The sequence below is a fragment of the Dysidea avara genome, chromosome 11, assembly GCF_963678975.1.
Source record: "Dysidea avara chromosome 11, odDysAvar1.4, whole genome shotgun sequence".
Classification (NCBI taxonomy): Eukaryota; Metazoa; Porifera; class Demospongiae; order Dictyoceratida; family Dysideidae; genus Dysidea; species Dysidea avara.
Window position 1 is genome coordinate 10,244,482 of NC_089282.1, and position 25,058 is coordinate 10,269,539.

At 38.0% G+C, this 25,058-nt stretch overlaps 1 protein-coding gene across 2 annotated transcripts in view; it reads right to left on the reverse strand.

Moving 5' to 3' along the window:
* Positions 1-1,267: 1,267 nt before the first annotated feature.
* LOC136239608 (protein arginine N-methyltransferase 5-like) overlaps positions 1,268-25,058 on the reverse strand; it is a 69,548-nt gene continuing 45,757 nt past the window's right edge. Inside the window, exons 9-21 of one of the 2 annotated variants that reach the window (XM_066030372.1) lie at positions 24,497-24,541; positions 24,399-24,440; positions 24,147-24,218; positions 24,006-24,083; positions 23,893-23,951; positions 22,486-22,608; positions 21,334-21,418; positions 18,247-18,337; positions 15,925-16,025; positions 15,682-15,784; positions 7,157-7,273; positions 5,762-5,826; positions 1,268-1,506 (exon numbers count right to left, since the gene is read on the reverse strand). In XM_066030372.1, coding sequence (XP_065886444.1) covers positions 1,354-1,506; positions 5,762-5,826; positions 7,157-7,273; positions 15,682-15,784; positions 15,925-16,025; positions 18,247-18,337; positions 21,334-21,418; positions 22,486-22,608; positions 23,893-23,951; positions 24,006-24,083; positions 24,147-24,218; positions 24,399-24,440; positions 24,497-24,541 — 1,134 coding nt within the window. In that variant the 3' untranslated portion in view covers positions 1,268-1,353. The remainder of the gene's footprint in view (positions 1,507-5,761; positions 5,827-7,156; positions 7,274-15,681; positions 15,785-15,924; positions 16,026-18,246; positions 18,338-21,333; positions 21,419-22,485; positions 22,609-23,892; positions 23,952-24,005; positions 24,084-24,146; positions 24,219-24,398; positions 24,441-24,496; positions 24,542-25,058) is intronic. The other variant, XM_066030373.1, reaches the window with a different exon arrangement.

The window sequence follows — 25,058 nt, forward strand, 5'->3', positions numbered from 1 at the left end:
ATGATCTAAACCAGCTAATGTACTGTATCATCCGAACAGATTGCAATCCAGTTTTCTTAACACTGAATCCTGGCCATTTTAGCAACATGGTATCTGATAGCAGTAAATGCCGCTACATGTGTACCATGTGCATTACAATCATAACCCTTCAGATTAACACTGTAAACAAAATCTATTGCAATGTAACTACCACAGTAAGTAACGTGTATCTTAATCAACTGCTATAGTAGTTTCCTTAATCAGAACCTGAAAAGGCACACAATATTACCTGTTTTGGCAATTTAAAATAATAATTGCGACTAGATTAGCAAAAAGGTACATTTTCCACACATTTTATATACTAGCAAACAAAATGATGTAACACTTGACTTCTTGCACTGATTAACTTACTAAAACACAGCCAAATGCAGTACCTACACTCATGGAAACTTTCAGGCAATTATATGCCATGATAAAGTTATGAAATTCAAACAATGGGTCAAATTGTGTGTGTGTGTGTGTATCCGGTTGTAATTAATACTGATGTTTCTGTGTATTTTATTATGGTTCGTGATAGAAGCATACTTGGTTCTTCATGAAGATACTCCGAAAAAACATAGATGTGTATAACACAGTAAAAACATGTGTTAGTAATCGTGACTTTCCCAGCAAAAACCCGACTTATTTACAGCTTCTGAATTTTTCTCAGCATTATCCACAGTGTCCAAGGAATGGATCACCAAAGTTTCAGCCTTTTGGTGGGGGATAGTTTTGGAATTATAGTACTAGATAGTAGGAAGAGCAAGAAAATCAATTTGTATAGCAAACTATAACTTCGGGTGCTTACATTCGCAGTCATAACTTCTGTTTGCATTAGTCCACAACATTAAAATTTGGCTTTTAAATGTTCCATAGTTCTACAACATTGAAATTTGGCTTAAATGCTCACTATAGATTAGTAAATCAACTAAGGTATAGTGCTAGCACTTGTGCATAAGGGTATGAAGGCAGTTTAGTTGAAGAAATGACGAAGATTTTGTTTATGTTGACTGCATTATAAACAACCACACGTAAAATACATACCATTGGAGCTACAGAAAATTTTCAAACTGTCCATGTGCAGGCAAATAAGTTAGTACATAGCTTTAACCAATTTGAGTCTTCTTTTTTTGAGTAAATGGCCTGATAAAAACTTGCATAATTTTACAAATTTTCGTTAAATTTTGTTTTTCTCCAAATGCATGCTTGTGTGAACAAGTTGGGTTTCTGTTGAGACAATCACAATTACTACATTAACATGTATCTAGCTATACCTCTGTACATAAGTTACAATAAAAGGATTTTAAAAATAAATGATGCACAAAACTAACAATCCTATAGTCCAATCCACTGAGATTGTCCATAGATATTGTGAACATGACTCACAGTAGGGGTGGACACTGCCCATTCATACCATACTTTTGCCTCTGTTACTACACGCCATATGTTGAATGTGATATCTTGTCCATTCTTGACATAAAATGGGTTCTATGAAGACCAAAACATGTATGCAAGTCATAACAGTATATTAGGCAATACAGCTATGTACATAAGGGATGGCATGGCCATGGTATGGCCATAAGGGATTTGCCTGATATACAATTAACAATTTCTAACAATAATTTTCAAATTTCGCCTTTTCCCTGGTCAATTTTACAATTTTTACCTTTGCCCTGGTCATAGGAAGGACCTGGAAGACAAAACTCAAACAAATTGAAAATGTTACCTACATGTGTATTCCAGTAAAACACAAACAAGTGAGAAAATTTGCAATTTGCCTGCCCTAAAATTTGCAATTTGCCTGCTCTAAATTACAACACAACCTGTATAGATAGGACAGGCACTACTGTGTAATCTGCACAATAGCACACGTATTGCTGTCACCTAGTTTGTGATGTGAGTAATTCTTTCACAAAAAAAGAATGATATACACCGTAAAAGGTTGGATGTAAATGTGGTGTTGACTTGATTTTCCAATGTGTAAGACTAGCCACTAACTTCTTAGTAGGATTAAGTGCGTAGCATACACAATAGGGTAGATAAATCTTGCGTTGCAGATATTGGTGCACACTACTGGCTACATTAAGCTATAAATTCATTTTTTGCTGCCTGTAAGTTAAAGGTTGTATTATAAAGAACCCTGTTAGCATATTTTTTGAATTCCATAGTTACAGCCCTACAAAGTGGTATCAGCAGAAAATTTGATAAATAAACTACAGGTACGTAAATAAATAGTCATAACTTACGCTGGGTACACTTCGTGTTAATACTTATTGTTATACACACTATCCAGAATATCTGCACCTATGTTTTAAGCATATAGAAGTGCATTGGCAAGCAAACATTACAACACAAACCATGATACTTTGTTTAAGCGCTAAACTCACAAATATGTTTTAATTAATTAATTAAAAGTCCCTGTGTTGTAATGCAGTCTATGCCAGTTTTAAGAGATAAATTAGAGTTGGCAGATGGTAGGTTCTTAATTTTGTTAAAATCCCACGTTGATACTATAAAAAAAAAAAAAAAAAATGAAAAAAAATGTCATTAAATTTTTATGTTAGTAGTTCTTAGTAATCACTGTAGACAAACAAGGAAACGAGAATTTGCAAAAATACGACTCATAGTTAGACAGTGAAGCTTAATGGTTTAGTCATAAAGTGACAAACTATGGTCACATGCAAATATTGTTGAATGACAGGGAATGAGCTGTAGAAAGTTTGTAAAGCCAAAGAAACATTACAATACACATATACGAGGTTGTGTGTACGTTTACAAGTACAAGGAAAATTTTAAGTTCAAAAAGTGGTGAAACAAGGGGATTTGCCTACACCTGAAGATACAGTATGCTACAGTAGAAGACATTAGTGACCTGTAGAGCAAAAATCCGACTTATTTCCCTCAAACTTCATTTTATGACTTTTTGTTGTCTAGAGGGAAAAATCAATGGGCTGTTAAAGTTTCGGTAAGCTCTTTCAGAGTTATAGCGATAGACAACAAGAAGAGCAAAACAATTGATTTGTACAGTGCCTATACAGGAAAAACTTGTTTAATCGATCATAAGTCTCAAATGCAACGGTCTACAGAGTTCGGACTTGTGTTTTTCTATTCACCATGAACTGGGGAATTCATCACTATATAGCTTTTGGCCTAAATATATCCATGCTAATAAGCAACAAGGATGTTCCAAGGTGAGACATGGCAATGATAAAAGTCATGTTTTACCACAACGTAAACAAATACACACAACTCACGTGTGCTTCATGGTAGAGAAATGAAACAATATTCTTACTCTCAACAAAGAGGCGAATCCAGCAGTGTATTAGAGACCTCAATTTGTGTCTTTGCTATTAAAATGTGTGTAAAGTTATTTTTGTAGCTCACGTTTTTTTACCCAGTTTATTTCAATGGCATTTATCTCAAAACCAGAATTATGCAAGCAAGTCAGGTTTTCGCTCAGCGGGTAACATTTAATCCCTGTACCCATTACTGAACTAGGGATTAATGGATTAAAGTCCACTAGCATATCTTCAGGTAGACATTTTATTTCTTTGATCCCTAATCAAACTTAATTTTCTTTGTACTTGTTTGTTTACTTTCGTGTAACATTATTATGACTGGCGAACTCTCATATACACAGAGTGGTGCCAGGCTTATTGCTTTTGTCTGAATGAGGAATATGCGTGCCCAACTATCAATTGCTGAAATAGAGAAGTGGCCATTACACTTCGTTTTAGTCTGTTATACAACGTTACAAGTGAAAAAAACATGAGAAAGATCTCTGCAAATAATCTCCAGTTACAATGGAAAACTAGTTACAAATGCAAGGAAGCCACAAATCGACAACTTTCACTGTCATCAAAAATAAATGGGACACAAAGGAGGACACAGATAAGTCCATAAAGCATGCATTGCATGTACTGCAGAATGTTAAAATGCACCTGTCAGACTGAAGTGATGTCGAACAATGAAAAATCAAGCCTGTGTAGCCGATATCAAGTAAGGGCTTTAGTTAGGCAGTCAGTAGAAATGTCCACTAAATAATTTTCAAAAAAGGTAGCCTACTGAAAGCAATTCAGGTCCTACTGAAAGCACTTTTAGGCTTATACCTAAACAATACTGCCAAGGTGCTACGAAGGTATTGTGAGGATGGTTTCTAGGGTGATATTTTTGGAAAACCTTAAATGATTCCTAATACACAGTATGATATGATAAACTAACCCTGAGGTTTTCTTTTAGATGCGGTGTGAATCTGGTACATTATTGCATATAGCAACCCAATACAGTAATACATGTATAGAACAACAGCAACAAAAAATAAGTTACATACATATATTGTACTTTGCGTGGGAGGATCAAAGCGATGCCACGTATCGTATTCTCCATACACTACTAATCAACTGCATAACTGGGCAAATACAGCACACTTGGGCAAATACAGGACAGTTATGCAGAGAATTTATTTGTGGAATGTTACGTAAACAACTCTGTAAATCGCTAAAACCAGCCAAACTAATCCTACGAGTTCATTCTACAGCTAGGAATAGATTGTATAACACTTACTGATCGTCTGATCACGAAGCTTTTAAAACACGACTCCACTAAGACAGCATGACTGATCACGTGCGTGACATTGTAAATCGCTAAAACTAGCCAAACTAATCCTATTAGTTCGTAGAAATAGAATAGTTAAACACTTACTGATATCCTTATCACCAAAAATCGCAGCAGTTTGAGTACTAGAGAAAATCGCTCCGAGCCAGACGCGACCAGGAAGTACAATATAACACTTAAAGCACCGCCTTGTTTGTGTGTACGAAAAATACAGTGCTCGGGGGGTTCTCGAGGCAAATACAGCACTCGGCTTCGCCTCATGCTGTATTAGCCTCTCGATACACCCCCTCGTACTGTATTTTCCGTACACACGTGTGGCGGTGCTTTAACTCTAACATAACGGCTATAGATATCTGGTATCAGGAATATGTGTAACCGGATCTGCGAAAACCCAACACAATAGCGCATTTTTCAAATTCCTGTTTATTACATATTTATAATCTACTTAGCTAAGTATATCTTCTGGCAAAGTTTCAGCCTCACATGCCAACATCTTTCGGAGTTACAGCCCTACAAAGTACAACAGAAACATCGATTTGTTCAGCAAGTATAGGGAAAATAAATTACAGGCGCTTACTAAAATGGTTGTAACGTACAAACAGATTGATGTACTGGGTTGAAATTTTCACCATCATGTTCGCCATGGATACGGAAATTATTTACTGGATAAGTTTGTCCTTCTATAACCTTTCTTCACTGCATAGAGAGGCAAAATTCATGAAGAAAAATCGATCTCGTATGATCGCTTCGACGTGACATAAACAAATGATCATAACTTGCATATTCTTGGGTCTACTATAACGAAACAACGATTTTCCAACTCCTCTTGAGTAGGCGAATAAGATGATATCCAGGTTTCTATAGTTAGTCCCTTCCTTCACTAAGAAAGAGACGTTCAAAAAATTAATGGAATTTTTTCAATAATACACAAATATTTCACCCATTGTTTTCCTTGCTTTATACTAGAAATTTAGGCTTGCGCTATTGTGTCAGGTTTTTGCACATATTTATACCTAGTACTTCAACAGAGAAATTATTTAGAGACTTGTTGGGATATACAGACATACATACATACTGTACAAACGAATGTACAATTGTCCATGATAACAATACACAATAATATTGTTACCTTGATCGGTATATATACTGGAAACCAACTGAACATGCCTTTAGAGTAATTAGCTGGAGCAATACCTGACAAAATATTAGCACAAGTCACCAAACACATACAAGATCAATGTGGAGTGTTACTATAAATATGCAATCTATAGTGTGATTCAGAGCCAAAGCAAAATGCTTGTATGCCTGAGACCACACCTGTGTACTACATGTAATACTGTAGCTGTAACACGGGCATGAGGGCATACAAAACAGGCAAAACCCGAATGCCCCGTGTTACAGCTAATATGTAACACTTATCAGGCTGATAGCCTGTACAGTGCGATGAATCACCCAAGCCAATACAAGTACAGCCACTGGATATATTATATATGCATACCTAAAATTTTCATTATGGGTCAATACCTAGTACAGGGTAAGTTCTGGTTACGTTCGATTATTACTGCTGATTGCACGAATCTTTAAAAATTGCGTGACGCATGCGTGTATGCGCACACAAGAATTAAAATGTTTTGTTTCACGGAACAATTTGCTTACGTTGGGAATCTTAGTCCTCGGCATCAGCAACCTGTTCCGTGAAACAAAATGTTTTTAAATCTTGTGTGCGCATACACGCATGCGTCATGCAATTTTTAAAGATTGGTGCAATCTGCAGTATGAACGGACGTATCCTAGAGATATCACGGAGAATTTCGGTTAATGTATATTTAATCAGTGCTATTGAATCGTTTATGGAAAAAGTACACTAAAAGCCTATGATAGGTAAGCTTGCTTGTATAGTGGTTACTCCATGCAGAGTGGTAGCTTCATGATGGGTGTGTGTCTGTAATCAAAAACGTGTGGAAACAATCGGTGAATAAGCTATAGTACTAGTTCTCACCTTAGCCCAACATTTTTCAACTCATACAATGGAAAGGATAAAAAATGCTTTCCATCTGAGTGGTTTTCATGGCAAAATCCAAGTTGTGCATCCTAATCATGTTGAGTATTAATCGATCCCCACAATCAATTTTGGCCTCAACATCTATATAATCACTGCCCAGTTGTAGTACAGCTACATTTCGTATGTAGCCTGGCTAGCTGGGATACATAGTACACACGACATGTAGCCCGGGCGGCTCCTTTGATCTGAGGTGTGAAAGTGTTACATAGATGAATAAAAGTTGCAGTTACTTCATTTTATGCAACTTGCATATACACCGCATAGGGTATTCCCAGAAGTGCAGGATAGCCAACCAAATGTGGAAATGACCTGTAAATTTAATCTTGCATATGACCACTCAATACTGACTACTTATTTCTGGCACTACAGCTGTATATGTATAACTGAATGTATTTGTTATGTACAACTGAATTCACTCTGTATGCACACATAATTGTAACACGTGATTTAATATAAACATACTTATATTGATCTGGTTGTAGAGGACTGCATCAAAAAATCCAGCAAATCCATGTACAGTTGAATTAGTTGTAACAGGAAACTTTAAACAACAAAATCTTTCATTGTTGGTAGGAATATCTAATAGGATATACCAAATGTAAATATAGATACTAAACAAAGTTTAGTAAGGGTAATTTGTTGACAAATATAATACTTGAATACCATAAGTGATTGCCAATGGCCAATAGAAATATTATTCTATAGTATGATGCAATTCTATTGAAAGTAAATGACCAACTTGGTTGCTTACCTAAGGTAAATACCACATTTAGATATAGTTTCATATAGCAATGGTTGCTAGATATCGCTAATTGTAGTTTGTCCTTCACTACTAGACAATCTGTCAATGAATCATGCGTGCAGGAAATGTCAAAGGAGCCATGAAATTTTTTTCATGTAAATTTTTTGGTTAGGTTTTCTCCATGATTAAATTTACAACAGAAATATCCTGTCCATGAAAAACGTTAACATTTCACATTAAAATCTATGAACATTTTTGGATTCAATAGGACTTCTGTATAGTGGTGTGCGGTGCGTGTGTGTGTGTGTGTGTGTGTGTGTGTGTGTGTGTGTGTGTGTGTGTGTGTGTGTGTGTGTGTGTGTGTGTGTGTGTGTGTGTGTGTGTGTGTGTGTGTGTGTAATAGTTATACCATGGCTGTGAAGGATTTTGTTGATATATACACCCAAAGCCTGAGGGCTGTGGGTGTATATGTCAGCAAAATCCCAAGCAGCTGTGGTATAAGTGATATATATCAGCAGACAACATTGCAAGCTCTTTTATCAAAAACAAGTACAAGGTGCAATGACATCTTGGGTACATTTTTCTCTAATTATAGCTAAAATCTTTACCTAGGCTTATATCACAACTAGCTGTAGTACCTGCCCTATCGTGCAGGGTGGTATACACATAGAAATTAAATGAAATTACGGTTGGTTATTACTATATATTTGTTTATATCAGTAATGGACTGGTGATAATTCAGTAATGATACATGAGGCACTGTAAGAGTGTCATTCCAGGCATACGGCTGGTTTTGTAGACACTGCATACCATACAATTAAGGATTTGGTTACTGTATTTGTATACACTGTAAGTGATAGGGTTATTGAGTCATATAGATATGAATTCACTTGGTAGCTATACAGTGGGATTGTGCAAGATAGCTACTATGTATATAGTGCAACATTATAGATGGCAGTTTGTGATGGATGTCCAGCATCTCAGTGTAAGAAACTGAGAGGGTAGCTATGCCTGTTGCCATTGTTGACAGCCATGTCCATTCTATTGCATGGGATAACACAGATGACATCATCAATCTTATCTGGAGTGATCTTGTGCTCCGGAATAAGCCATAACAGTAAATGACAATGTGGCAAACCACGCTTTTGCCATTCTGTTGAGTAGAGCCAAGCCCATGGTTTCCCAAAAATCATCTCCTTTGTGAGCATCTCTAACAATTTCTTCACCTTAAGCCTAAACACACAGGCCACTAAGTCTGGATGGTCCAGAGGCTCCTGACCTGGTAGTAGATTGTTCCTAATCTCCAGCCAATTAAGATTGGTGGTCATGGTGATGAAGAGATTGGGGTGGCCAAACTTCCTAATGTAGGTCATTGCGTCCTGCTGACGCTCATGCATGTAGCGTGGTCCACCAGTGAATGATGATGGTAGGATCACCCTACGACCAACATTCCTGGGGTCACCATCCCCATCTACCATTGCATCCCGCAATCCTGGTAGCAATCAGCACGTAGTGACTTTTGTTCACGCCTGAGAAACTGTAAGCGCTCAGTTTCAATCTTACAGTAGGCGTCAACCAAGAATTGCTGGAAAAGCCGTTTAGCCTTAAGCAATACAGGCACTTGCTGCCTAACCATGATGTGGTAGCGGTAATACACCATGGCTGTTAATTTCCTACCATTAGCCAATTTCAGGTTGATGTGCCATCTATCAGTGCCATAAGAAAAGAGTAAAGGATACTGCAAAGGATCATATCCCCTATGAAGTTCAGAAATGTGCTGCAAAGACCCATCCCTATAGTGCAAAACTATGTCCCTATTATTTACATTATCATTAGGCATTAGCACTCCTACCTCGTCACACATTGGGCTATTATACCTCCTAGCATGCTCTCCTACAGGCCGTTTGTTCTCGTTAATCACTACTCTAACATTCGCTGGCTCATCATGCTGCTCAAATATTTCTTTAGCTACTTTATTAAGCTGAACATAGTGATTATTGTCATGCAAAAGCTCATTAATGCCCCTAACTATGTCAAGCCTTAACCTATCAACTATCCCACATCTAGTAGCTAATTCAGTTTGCTGATTGTAAATTTAGGAGACTCACCTGCTGATGGAACTAAACTACCTATACGATGATAGACCTGACCCTGTACTCTAAATGAAGGATTGAAGTCAGCCTTAGTTATCTCGTTACAGCCAAAGTTCGTCATTTGAAATGCACTATTGTACTTACGTATGTTACGTAGAAAATGTTTACCCGCCGTGTCTGTACCTTCATACAGGTGTCTTAAGAATGACTGAGGCTGGGGAAATGCCTCTAACTGGTCATTACCCTTCAAGCAACAAAGGGATTCCGTCTCCTCGGGAAATTTTAATGCGCCGCAGTGTGTGCATTCTACACTAAGTGCGCCTACATCTGTAGTGATGAAGAAGTTGTGTGGCTGATAGTTAAGCCCCCTAAAGCTTGGGTGTGTGCTTGCATGTACCTGTTGTCTGCGTGTGGTGTTAGCCTGCTGCTCCTGAGCTCTGTAGCGTGCCAAGTTTGTTGATAAGCAGCTGTATTTTGTTGTTGCTTCTCCCTCCTTGTAGCTGGGTCTTCACACGCAAGTCGATGCGCAGCTGTATTGCGTTGTTGTGATTCTTCTCTGGTGGCTGGGTCGTCACGGGCCAGTCGACAGGCAGCTGTATTGCGCTGTTGTTCTTCTCTGGTGGGTGGGTCCTCACGGGCCAGTCGACGGGCAGATGCATCGCGGATCCGTTCCTGTGATCTTCTTTCTTCGTCCTGGCTGGCCACACGATGGGCTTCTGCGTCACATTGTCGTCGTCTATGTTGTGAGTCGACCCTGGCACTAGTTGAGGTGGTAGCTCGAGTGGAAGCCTCCTGGCGGTGCAGTCTTTGTCGTTCTGCTTCTTCCTGTCTCTTCGCTGGATCCAATCTTTGGTTCTGCTTGTGTCTCTTTGCTTGAGACGCACAAAAGGTAGACGATCGTTTTCACTTAAGTGGCATGCTTACACAGCACATCAAATGAAATTTGAATTTGCAATATCACGTGTGTACAGTCTCGGCAAATGTAACGTGTATGATCATGTGTTTACAGTTATATACAGTACAGGATTCGAACTCACGCTACACATTGAACTTTCAACAACTTACCTAGAGAAAAAAATGATTATACTGAAAAGGTACCCAGAGTGACTTAAAGGTGTACTGAAAAGGTACCTGAACGAAAAAAAAAGGTGCACTGAAAAGGTGCCCAAATAAAAAAAAAAGTTTTCACAAACCAGACTTGAACCCACAACCTCCTGCACATAAGACAGCTGTCTAACCTATTCACATACCTGTCCTACACTCAAGATTACAACTATATTTTTGTCTTATAAAGACCTGTAAAAATGGACTGAGATAGGTGTTTACTTGCAGTTTATAGAAAGAATTTAAGTCATTTTTCTTCTATACCTTCGCATTTAAAGAGCAGTAATGGACAAATGATAGCTTGCACGAACTTTTCGAAACCGTCATTGTAGAGCTGGATAATGAGCGCTTATTTAAACACAAAGACGCTTCGAAACGTGCAGCAGTTCAAGAGTACATGCCTGACATCAAATGGAATGCAGACAAACGGACGGCTTTTCAGTTTTATAATATAGATATAAAGATTCTATACTAGACAGATGCTAAAAGCATGATGGGGCGAGCCTGAGTTATGTAAAGTGATGCGGCATCAACTGTATTTCCATGAATAGTGTTTAATGTGTGTGTATGTTTGTAGCTATACACACAGAAATGCTCAGGCTACTCTAGAGGTAGCTGGAGGAAGGTGGAAAAAAGTTCAAGTTGGGAGGCTCATCAGTGGCCTGCCAGTATATAGCTACATAACTGTGTGGAAGCATAGTCAGCTAGGACTTATCTCCCTGTCTTCTGCAGTTTCATTGGCCAATTGCATGCTCTCTTCTGCGAGTGTGCATGGCGTCTATCAGGTTTATACTTGCTTCTGGCATTTCTGCTGCCGTCCTCGCCCTGTCTCGTTCTCTCTCTCCCTGCCTTCTTCTAAGACAGTCCATGTCTATGTAGATAAGAAGTAGTAACCCAAGTGACAAATTCTAAGCCAAGTGGCGCAAATACGGCCTTTTCGTACAGGAAGTTATCGTCAACGTGACGTACCATTCACCCAGGCATTCACCAGCCATTGTTCCCTCCTCGCCCTTTCTTGTTCTCTCCCGGCCTTCTTTCAAGACGGTCTTCTTTGTCCATGTCAATGTAGATAAGAATGAGTTGTGAGCGAAGTGACAAATTCTAAGCCATGTGGTGCACTTTTCCGTGTTCGTTATGTAAACTCTCGGGAATGGTCAGACATACGGTCGTATGTACCAGTTGAGCACTACCAGTGTGGGACTGTCCGTGTTTGTTACGTAAACTTTCTGGAATGGTCAGACGTACGGTCGTACATACAGTTGAGCACTACTAGTGTGGGGCTGTCCGTGTTCGTTAGTAAACTCTCGGGAATGGTCAGACGTATGGTCGTATGTACGAGTGACTACTGCCATTTGTGGGGTTTGCTCAGGCTCGCCCCAATTATACAATGATATAATTTTTTACAATATATTGATATATATATCACTTTAGCATGAGCATTCAAAGGTGCCGCTCGGTGTTTAACTCGCATATTGCCCAGGCAATATCAACTTGGGGTGCACTCACCTAATAGATGAAAGAACTAACGAGAACTCATCCCATTTGTTTTATAGAGTAGCATCTGAAGATCAATTGTGGTTTTAATAGTGTGGGCTAATAATAGCCATCAAAACGTTGTCCATACGTTAAAACGTCATTAATACGTTACTGTGCTTCAACATGCAATGTTAGAAAACTTGCAATTGTGGGATGGAGTTTATATTGTTATCATTTTTGTACTAAGTTAAGCCAACTAACTTCGCTATTGGGACAGTAAGTAAGTTATTATATTAAGTTAAGTACTTAGGACTGTAAGTTACTAACCTATTTCAATGTAACAGTAGTAGCTTTGCTGTTCCTTGGTTTGTTCAAAGGCTGATACGCAGTGGGTAGAAATACGCATCCACAATCGCCCAAACAATTATTTTGTGCCTTCATTATCCTTTAGTAACAACCAACTAGTCTATCTTAGCAAATGTACTAAGCTTAGCAACCACTACAAAAATGAGTCCCACAATACAAAGCTCTATGTCGCTCAATATAACGAGTCAAAGTGCATCGATTCTTTGAACTGGCTGGATATCAAAGTCATTGGCAAACCACTTTCTCAAGTCATGTACCATGTTGCATTGTACTTCTAGTACATCACTGTTACAAGTGTCATCATTGTAAGTACACTAGCTGAGTGATGAGTTGTATATATATCATGATATGTTGTGTGCAATAATCGTGATAGGAAAATATTCTATATCACACACCTCTAGTTCTATATGAAGCAACTTATTCCATGGACAAAAATCTAATAGTGTTTTGCATTATTGAATTTTGTTAACTTAACTCAGCAAAGGTTGCTATGAGTGTTCATAGGCTGTTTTTGTATGACAGTCACATAATTAAATATAAAAACTTAGGATCTCAAAATGTGCAACAGCTTGGAGGACCTAACCCAGGACCTCTAAATGTCACACTACAATTCTACCACTAGACTATGTTGCTACCTTGCAGTTACACTTTCTACTGCACATTATAATTGTGAACCAAGGAGAACAAAATTACACAAAAAATTGGAATTTTCAACTAGAGTAGGGACCATAGCATATCGATAAAAAGTACTGAAACAAGCTGGAGTAGTGCATGATAATAAATCACAGTAAAACAATTAAGTTATAGTTATATCCCGTTACAAGGATATCATTGTTATTACACGAGTCCGAGGCGGAGCCAAGGACAAGTGTAATAACAATGATATCATCCGAGTATACGGGATATAACTATTTTATATCCCAGTGCACGGGAGTGCGCAAAAGTTTACAGATAGTAAAATTAAGTTCCGGTTTGAGTTTCTGTCACTGTGCTCAAGATTTTGTCTGAATTGCGTGGAGATTGTACTTTGTGGCTACAAGAGAGACCCTACATACTGCCTACAAACTGTAGCAAAGGGCGGTGTTATGAAGCAGCAGTTCCAGATACGATTTGCCATCGTCAGAAGTTGGTATGGTGATGTCGTATGGTGTACAATAGAAAAAAAGACCAGCAAGTGACTACCGTAATCCGAGATGGAACCATGAAGCTAGAGGAAGTTAGTTCTTCACCATAGTGACCGTTGGGAGTGATTGCTAGAGCAAAAATCATCGCAGACTGTTCTTGAAATTTGTTAAACTATCGTATTGGTAACTTGTAGTGTTACTGTGTAAAGGATTACTTGTAAGATTTAGCTGGTTTAAGTGCTATATTGGTATTCTGTATCAATATTTCCTTATTTGGCTCTTTGTTCCATTGGTAAACAATACCATTCGCGGTTATTATGATGTCACGAACGAGACTGAGTGGCTCCGCAACAGGGTGATAACTAACATATCATACAGTAGCAGCACCACTCTGTCTAACTGTATGGTAGCTATAACCCAGCGTGGCGTTTTGATACTCCAACGCACTGGGAATGTTGTATCGAGCACGGTAGGGAAACAACACTTATTGTTTTACTATGATTTAATATCGTGCACTACTGCAGCTTGTTTCAGTACTTTTTATCAATATGCTATGGTCCCTACTCTAGTTGAAAAACCAATTTTTAGTGCACTTGTTTGTTAACTTTTTGTAAAATAAATCATTATGACTGGTGAACCCATGTATACCACATCAAAAGAAAGAAATGGCGCCGTGCACCCCAGCTATTAATTATCGTCTAAACAGTGAAGTATCTGTTATGCTTTGTTGTCAGCTATGTACAACCTGTTACATAGCATTACGAATCAAGAACCATTTGAAAATCACCTCTGCAATCAAAGTAGCCACTAATGGATGATTTCCAGTATGAAGGGAAGCCATCACGTGCTACCGCCAAATCACCTTTCGCTGTCAGCAAAGATGAATGGGACACAAAGGAGGACACTGGTAATCCAGCATTGTACGTACTGTGGTATGCCAAAGGGCATGTGTCCGGCTAAAGCGATGTCGAACAGTTAAAAATCAAGCCTGTAGCCTTAGCCATTATTGAGTTACGCTTGTCTGAAGACATCATTCAGTCAGTAGAAAATTCCATTTTATCAATTTTCTTTAAAATTTTATAGCAACTTGCTGAAAGCATTTCTGGCTGACCTGAAGGCCAGTTTGGGCTTAGTTTTACCTAGCTTCATTGTCATCAGGGAAAAGTGAGGCTAGTTTTTGGGGTGAGAAGTGTAGAATGTGTAGAGTCAATATAAACCTTCCAGGCAAGAAACCTTTACATTGAAGCAGTTTATGGCGTGGCCCATGAAAAACATTATATACAGTGTATACACATTAGGCTGCTTTTAGCTTAAACCTTAAACCCACACAATCCAATTTAAACTTAATAGATATGTATGCCTTGCACAAAGTGCTGTAAAATTTGAAGCATCTGTTTTATGGCTACGCAATTTATGCCATTCTACATAATGTAACAAAGATTAAAGTGATATCTAGGGTTTTACCTTAACCCTAAACGGTGATGCCACAACTCGATGGTGGTTGCTCTTACAACCTTGCAACAAGTTCCGTTCGATTTGCCATTACACATTTTTCATCAGGCCAAATACAACTCATGTGAGTAAACCCACAATCAAAATTAAACACATAACTAGAATTTTGAAACACGGAGATACAACTCATTGTTGTTTATCGCTTAAATCACTGTAGTTACAATGTTCATTAACTTTTTCCAAGTAACCCAGTAAACAGACTTTGAATCAATATGTAGTTGTAAGCTAAGTTACCCCTTGTAGTGTTGCCATGCATGCCCATATTGAACATGCGTTTCCCAAAATTTCTTTGCAGGTTTAAGGGCTAAGATGTTTTGTTCATATGGGTCCAGGAAGATGAACATAAAAACATACAAAAAACTTCAGAAAGCCAGGTAGCATACCCACATTCTTTCCTCATAACATTTTTTTTTGCTAAATTTAAATCCTCTTCAATTTTTTGAGGTGTCCATGGCAAAATCAGATATGCACGACAATAATCAATGATAAAGAATACCAATGATGTAGTAAACGTAAACAGCAATACTTCATGTAATTTCCTTACACTACAATCACGAACTGTGTACTCACCTTTCTTGGGATGCACAAAAGTAAAGCAGGGCTGAACATCACTTAGAAAATGTACATTTTTAAGGCGTACGACATATAACATTTCATAAAAATTTTCATTGCCCTAAAAGAATGTATTAAGACAAGCATGTGAACTACATCACATATGCACACCTACTTATACATACGTACACAGTATAATGATGCAGACTATCATTGGTGAGCAATAAAAGCTGCTATACAAAATAATAGTAATAATAGTACCTTTTGCTTGATTTCTGTACTAGTTAGGTCAGCATGTAATTTAGGTGAAGAAATTGGTACAACATATGAAGTGTATGAACAAGGAATGCTAATTCCATCATCTGTGAGAATAAGAGATGTACATATGTATAAATTGAATGATTAGACTTGCAAAAAAGTGGCACAAAACATTCCATTGTCAGTTAACTTTCTAAGCTTGTGCTTCTGGAGGGGTAGTTGGAAAAGGCACATACGTATGATCAGACACGGACACTTTCAAAATACACTTTTACATTTATACAACAGCAATTTTTCATACCTAACATTGTTCTATACAGTAGCCTTCGCTTCCAGACACAGAGAACAACTTCCAAGTTGCGCTTATCTATTTATAAACGCATTTGCAGAGGATAGGCTAGCACGCTACCGATAACTATATACCTGGCTTGCAAGGCTAAGTTGGGGCATGCCAGTTGCATCTCTGTGAGTATGCATTAGATTTCTATAGCATGTGTACACCAGTATAAGTGTAGGTTATTAGAGACCTAGCACAAGGATCTTCGTGGATTTAAAGAACATGTGTGTCAAAAAAGCAGCTTGTGTGAATTTATATGATGAAAACAAGTTGTCACAAGATGTGCCTTCAGTGGTGCCACAGTAGCATGAAGAACAGGCACGGTTTCTAATATGTACCACACCCACATTACACGTAGCAAAAATAATGTTCTACAAGGAAGCTTACCTAGTTAGCTCTTGGTAAAGTCAGGAGCTTATGAGCCGCCGAAGGAGCATGAAACTCGGTTCCATCACAATCCAAATTACGTCACGTTTTTAAAATAAATTGCTACGAGTGTTGTTCACAATTAGTATGTGGCGTCTGCTAATGAGATTTTACTTTCCTTATATGGAAACTAATTGCTAATGAATTTGGATTTTGATGGCACCCGGCAGGCAGCGTAAGTTTCATGCTCCTTCACCACATTCGGCGGCTCATAAGCTCCTGGTAAAGTCCATCCATAGTTAATAGACAACAAAAACAGCCATAAAACACTCTAGAAACAGATGGGCGCTAAACAGAACTTTCCGTGAAATTTTTGGACTTCTCCGTTCATTGTGACAAACGTACGTACAATGTTAGATTGTACCTCCCATAATCAGATTCTTTTAGGCATGGCTATAAAATGAATAGAGTGGTTAACCACATGTTGGCCTGGGTGACTGGTCACCCACTGTAGGCTATCAGCCTGATTATGCTTGGAGGGAGCATTGCAAATCAATGATCGAAAGTGAGATTTGTGATGCTTGAGGTCTTTTCTGCTAGCAGGTTACTAACCATTTTAAGAACCTGCTAGCAGGTCTCTTAGTGGATTTTAAAGACCTCATTATCCTCCAAAGATCAAAGCATATTATGCATACCATTTTCTAACAGAATATGGTGATCTTAGTAGGTATAACCGCCTGCGCCTTATACTGAAAGCTGAAAGCTCCTGGATCTGGCCTACTGACAGTATACTTGTACAATTACGTAACTGCATTAGTACTTGAATGTACAATAGTACATCGTCTATAGTACTTGTAGCGTGTTAGCCAATCCTCACACATGCACTTATAAATGGATAATTGCTACGTGATTTAAGACCATGTCTGGTGAAGACTACTATACAGAACAAAGTTAGGTATGAATTAACTGTTGCGTCATAAGTGTATTTGAAAATGTCCGTGTCCGCATCCATGTCCACATCCGTGTTTGCCCATATCTGCCTTTTCCAACTACCCCTTCTGGAGACTTATAAATCCACATGACTGCTCTCAGGCTACATACAGCTTTTTCAAGTTGACCTTTTCTTGGAGGTCATGATCCTATTTTTCACACCTTGGCTGTTTAGAATCAGATATCATTCAAACTTTAGTACTTGTAAAAGCAAGCCACAAAACTGGTTGCAAATTGGCTTTGGGTGTTGCTATTGCCTGCCATTTAATTTACATATTTTCTCATGAACAGTAAAGACTTCTACAAACTAATATTGATAGAATTTGTAATTTCATAATTTGTTGAATGATGTAGTGATGTCATGCACTTAATTATTACATGTGTATCTTCAGTTTTAATATACTGTATACTCATGTAAAAGAGGAAAATTTCATGTAGACTAGGTCAGTGATGAAACTTAAGTGGGTAATGTTAAGAAATAAAGACTTTTCTTAAAACGAAATATGGAATATCACAATTCATAAATAATTCATAAAATATGCATGCACATCCAGACACCACTGATGAAACACTCAACACAAACACACACATACGTGTGCATGCATGCACACATACATGCAGACACAATTTACGTTTTAAAAAAGACTGAGCTCCATCAAGACATTCTGGTGATAGCTCATTATCACCAAACGATCCCAATAGCTCACTGACCATGATATCTGCCTATGGGTAAATAAAGTTATACAGGTAACATGTGTTTGTATGAAGTCATTGTACTACATTTGTGACCAGATCTGCGAAAAGGATTCTTTCAGCCTTTCCAACTGCATGTATTTGACAACTAATACCTTGACTTGCTAACAAAGTACTAGCTTGAAATTCGTTCACATGCATGGTACTTTTTGCTTAGTGTAATTGATAATTTAAAACATGACGGTAGTGGTGTGCGATATATCAACAAAATATCGATACTTCAATAATATTTTCATATTGTTATCGTATCAAATTTTGATGTTGCAGTTGATGATGTCAACATTTATTGAAAAGTTGACAATTATCAATTTATTGGCATGTGATTGTGCAATTACACTAGAGATGAAGGTCAGTTCTGTGCAGTTTAGCTATTTTAAAAGTTTGTTCACTAGTTCCTAAGTTTGGTATTAGTTCTAGAAATCGAACCAAAATTTGAAAGGCTATACTATACAACCCTTGTTTGCAGATCTGGTCCATGCTTACAGTGTGTTTACACTATAGGTCGATTTGCTGAGATTAATTCAGTTCGGTTCAGACCGGTTGCTGAGCTGCATTTATATTTCGCTGTTGAGTCGCTCTCATCAGTCAAATTGCAAAACCACAATCGCATTTTCAATAATAATGGTAGACTTTGTCGAAACATTACTGCTTGGTTCCCAATGTGTTGTACCATCTAAACGGGGGAGAAATGATTCCAGGAAGCAAGCAATGAAGAAAAACCGACAGAAACAGTGGAAACTGATAGCTGTGACAATGTCTGTGGTACTGATGATGCATTCTGATTACACTATTCAGAACCCCAAGCAACTTTGAATGCTTCCTCTATCGTCCAACTGGTGGGAAGACGTTGTGTTAAAAAACTTTAGCCAGCACAACTGGATGCAGAATTTCAGAATGAGTAAGGAGTTTGTGTGATCAACTGAGGGGTGTGTTGGAGAAGCAAATGACGAGGTTGAGAAAGCCACTGGCTGTAGAACATATGGCCATAACATTGTGGATCTTAGTAACAACATCTGAATATTGCACAGTCGCCCATTTATTAGGAGTAGCTAGACGTACATCATGTGTGGTGGTACATGAAACGTGCAAGACTATCATCATAGAATTGATGACTTTGTACATTTCATCCCCTGCTGGTGATCAACAGAGTGAGGTTGTTCAAGGCTTTAAGGACAAGTGGGGTTTTCCACAGTGAGCAGGGTCTATTGATGATTCTCATATTTCAGTGACTCCTCCCACTATGAACCATACAGACAACTACAACAGAAAATGGTTTTATTCTATGATTGTACTAGCTGTGGTTGATCATAATTGCATGCTTAGGAACATCTGTGTAGGTTGGCTGGAAAGTGTATATGATGTTAGGGTTCCCTCTTATATCATAAATAAATTAACAAACAGCTCCATCAAGGTAATAATTTACAAATTGGTGGCCGTAATATACCCACACTGTTGGTAGGAGATATTGCATATCCTATACAATCATGGCTAATGAAGCCTTTTGTCCATTCTCCAACATTATCCTGTGAGCAAAAGTAATTTAACTATACATTGTCAAGAGCTAGAGTGAGACTAAAGGCACGATGGCGCTGATTATCCAAACGGATGGACATCCACATTGATAATGTGCCACACATTGTTTCAGCTTGCTATGTGCTACATAACTTCTGTGAGGTACATGGGGACTCTTTTGACGAAGACTGACAGTAGAACAGATCATGATAGCATCAAAACGGACATCTTTCATGATGACCACCACTACAGCAGCAGCAGCAGTAGTCGTGAAGGAGTGGTTATTAGGAACATTTTGGTGGAATACTTGTCATCATAAACTTTAGTGATTAAAACAATTGATTACACATGTTGTGTATACAAATCATGTATTCAATGGTAGTAATGTAGTTCTTAGTTCACACTATGTATGTAGTCACAACCCATCAATAGGATTGCAGTATCCTGGTTGTGATGAGTATGGTTGGTACAGTGGGTATTGGGCAGGGTTAGGGGGAGTCAAACGGCTAACCAACAACTTCATCACTTCCATTTGATGCTCTTGGTCCTTCTGATTCATTCTTTCTTCAAACTTCATGTGTTTTTCTTCAAACTCCACAAACATCTTTTCTGATTCTTTGAGTCCATCGGTAACAGTTTTCATAGCTTTCATCATGATATATTCCATAACTTCTGTCATGATATGTTTCCTTTTCTTTCCATTACCATTGACACTCTTCTCTGAAACATTACCGGTACACTTTGTCTCTTTCCCTGATACATCTTTACTATCCTCTTCCCCTCCATTATCGTCTCTGTATAGGATGTTGATGGACATACAGAGTCTTGTAACTGGCGGTGTGACAGATGGTCTGTTACCCATAATGTCATTAACCTTGTCATAATACTTCCACTGTTTCCGCTTGTTTCCCATTGCTTGTGTCCATCTTTAATCCTTTTATATTCTAGCCTTAACTTCTTGACTTAGCAACGTACTTGTTCTCCATTTTTCTTGATTCCGTACAAACAAAGTTCCTCTGCAATTCTTTCACATACATGCTTATTTCTTCTAGAACCTTCAAGCTGCTCTTGAGTGTTATCCTCCCCCATATTTCTAACAGCCTAAAAACTTTGCTATCCATCCAAGTGAGGATCGCCAAGTATTTCAGCCTTGGCTTTAGTGCATAATTCTTCATATATGCACCCCGTTTGTAACAGGATAAATTGAACTACTGGTTCACATTCATTTACACCTGGAGCTTGGAGCGGTCTAGAGCACCCCAGACCCCCTGGCCCAAACCAGAGCGATTCAGCACGGTTTGTTTTAATTATTTTTTACACTGATCCTAAAACCTCTCCAGTCCGAACTGATTCGAACTATAACGCTAGTGTAAACACGCTGCTACATATTGTACACATGTACATAAAATCTCAGGATGACGGGGTTCATGGGAGCATACTGAATAATATTCTACCTTTTCTGGTGCCTGCCATTTTCTCATATCACATGATACCACGGTAACATCATTACCCCATTCCTCCAATTGTAGATTACGTAACCTAATATTTAAAAAGTGCACTAAATTTCAAAAAGATTGCATATGGTATACACCTTGCATACACTACATAAATACATATACCACTTTCACACCTCACTTCAAAGGGAAGAGAAGGTGTATAAGTGGTATAATAGCAATGCTAGCAGTGCTCAGGAATGCAGTAACGAGAATAGGAGGTAGTATATAACAAGTTATATCCCTCCCAGGAGGGATATAACTTGTATATACTACCTCCTATTCTCATTAATGCATTCCAAGCATTCTCAGAAATCATTTGATTTCTTTGATGAAACTGTGTGATCTCCTCTCCTTTAATATAGCAACACTTCACAAGATCGATAGTGGGTTTTAGTTTTTCTAAAGTGAGCCAAGGCATAGATCATGGACTTGGGGGAAAAAGATAGTTCATTGTTTTACTGAATGAAGGTCACAGGTTAGTTTATATTAAACATGTTACATTCAATAGTCAAGTGGGATGTCCCACAGACACTGGGCGTAGCGCTTAATTGATTTGGCCATTAGTGTTAATAGTATTCACTACTTTAGTTTATTCATGGCTAGTAAAGTAAGTACTTTAGTGAAGTTGAATCGGCTTTACATTGCCGTTTTGACACCTGGTGCGATGTCACACACGCGTAGTGACTGGGCGTGGCGCTTAATTGGCTAGGCCATTATAGCGCTGTAAACATATTCGCTGCTTTAGTTTATGCATGGCTAGTATAGTAAGTACTTTATAGTGCACTTAAGCTTCATTATGAGCTGTTCAGCTCGTATTTGGGCTTCCTATGTTTAATTGCGTACCCACAATCGAAGCGATCTGCATGCTCGTGACGATATACTTACGTTCGGCCTCTCAGCAGTGCTTTGTCGTTGCTCTTACGACGTTACCCACAATCGAAAGTCACATGGTCCCATATAAATACACTCGCAAAGCATTGCTGCAGTTTCCATGCACACTTGCAGGTGATTAACCCAAGTGGAATATATTAGTTGTAACATGGGCACTTGTGATTTGCCTATGTTACAACTACTACATGTACTTGTACAAGAGTATATGTATTTACTTACGTCACCACGGCATTGGGGTTCTTCTCGATTGCATACACTCGTATTAATCTTTGAGCATCTTGAGCAGCTTTGAGAGAAGCCTTCACTAAAGGACCACGTCCTGCACCAACTACCATCACTACACTGCAATAGAATAGATAGTGTAGCCATGTCAATTACTTTTACCCTAGCTCTACTAATGACCTAGAATGTCAGGAAATAGATAGAAGATGAACATTTCTGGAATGAATTTCAACTATGCCTACTGTATCTGAATACAATACAATTACTGTATAAAAAAATTTAGGGATTATAACTAGGGTAAAGAAAAATGTAGTACCATGATAAAAAGTACTGAAACAAGCTAGATTGGAGTAGTACGTAATGATGTAAAACAATAAAAAGCAAATATCCCTACTGTGTTACGGAGATTGAAACACACAGTAGAGATATTTGCGTATTGTTCTACAGCAATCGGACATTATGTACTACTCCAATCCAGCTTGTTTCAGTACTTTTTATCATGGTACTACATTAGTCTTTACTCCAGTTAAAATTCCTAATTTTTCTTGTAGTTGTTTGTGAACTTTTTCTGCAAGTTCATGACCACTAAACACATTGTACAATGATGCAAATTAATCCAACTGGAGTTTTGAAAATAGGTCATAAACACTCATCCATATAGGAGCCATATATAGCCCTAAAATCATTCGTTTGGTAATGTTGGTACTAACTATTGAGTATTGGTCAGGTATAAACAAGCCCAACAAGTGCTCTTTAGTACAACCCTAAATACTTCCAATAGATTGCAATAAGTTTGGAATTTTCTACTGACTGACTAACTACCTGATGTCTTCCGACAAGCGTAACTCAATAATGGTCTAGGCTACGGGCTTGCACTGCTTGATGTCGTTTCAGCCCGACAGGTGCCTTTTGGCATACTGCAGTATGTACAATGCACGCATCATGGACTTACCTGTGTCCGATTTTGTTTTGCTGAAAGCCCAAGGTGTCGATAGCTTGATGGCTTCCTCACAGGAATCATCTATACTTCCATGTTAACTGGATTGGTTGCAAAAATGCTTCTCCTACTGTTCTTTGTTGCAATGCTGTGAATTGTACTAAAAGTGAACCATAATGGCCACTTCACTTTTGAGTCAGTAACTGATAGTAGATACACATACTGGTAAAAATGATACTGTCACTGATTCCAACTTCTTACAGAGCTTTACTGATTACCACCAAACTTTGAAAAACACTACGCATGTTTGTCAATGTTTAATTTATCCTGAAAGTGCCTGAATAAGAGCCTTTAACATTTTACTTTTATGTATGTGCTTGGGTGCTCACTAGCCTACAGTGTGTACATTTACGTTTTGATCAAGGGTTTGTCAAAGTTTACTGTACAGTACTAGCATAACTGTGTACCTAATTTTAGTAGCTGCTTCATCTTGAGAAACACGATCAAGTAAGGCTTCATAAATAGCCTAAACAGAAGCACAAGCATTTACTCTAATAGCAAAAATAATACACATTTGTACCTTCTGATACTGAGAATACTTAACAGGATCTTTCTCAAACACTTCATATGTTTGTGACTCTAAATTATCCATTAATGGCTACACATGAACACAATACACAGTGATACAATGTACTACACACAAAAGATGGTACTTTCTAACTTGTAAAGGACACTGAAGGTAATCCTCATATCCCTTGCAAAACTCATCTTCACCGTTATCTGCTTCACGAAGCTGCAATATGCAATTTTAATTGTATGCATACTATACATACTGTATGTGTCTGTGCAATGCACACGATAAATACAGCAGATATAATTTTGCATTGGTTAATCACAATAATGTTTGACTAGAACACTATATACATTCTGGTGAAGTACAGTAGTTGCAGATAGAAAGTAAAGACAAATGTACCTGGTAAAGATGATCCAAATATAATTTGTATGAGTGAATCCCCTATTGCATGCATATGGAATAAGTGAAATGATATAGCACGACAGTATTATAATCACCTTGTCAACTCTGCTTGATCCAGTTAGCACTAGTTGAATATTCAGCTACAAAAATAATGGCACTCTATAATGTAACATAAAAAAACAACAACATATATGTTAACAAAACACTGTCTAGTTTATTTGTGCAATATGGAAATATACAAAGTGCTATTTTGAGGCTAAGCCCTAAGTGCTTTTTCATATAGCACAAACATTATTTAACCCTAGAGGACTAATTCCTGGTAAAGTGAATCCACTAACATACACCACTTGTTTATGGGCACACTGGTTGTATACTTACACACGTTAACAGTTCCATAACTTCCAAAAGATTTCAGGATACATATTTTATAAATCCTGGCTATCCATGGTACATTTAAGTTAAACTACATAAATTTTTAATGTACCATGACCTTGAGGTGGGAGCGGTATCACCTATTACAAATTCAGACCGAAATCGACTGTGGGAGTTCATTCTTGCTCACGTGATGAAAACTATGTGTCCAGTCAGACACAGAAGATTTGTAACCCAATTAGTTGATCAATAGTTCAAGTGTTGCTATAGCCTATTCGCAAATGT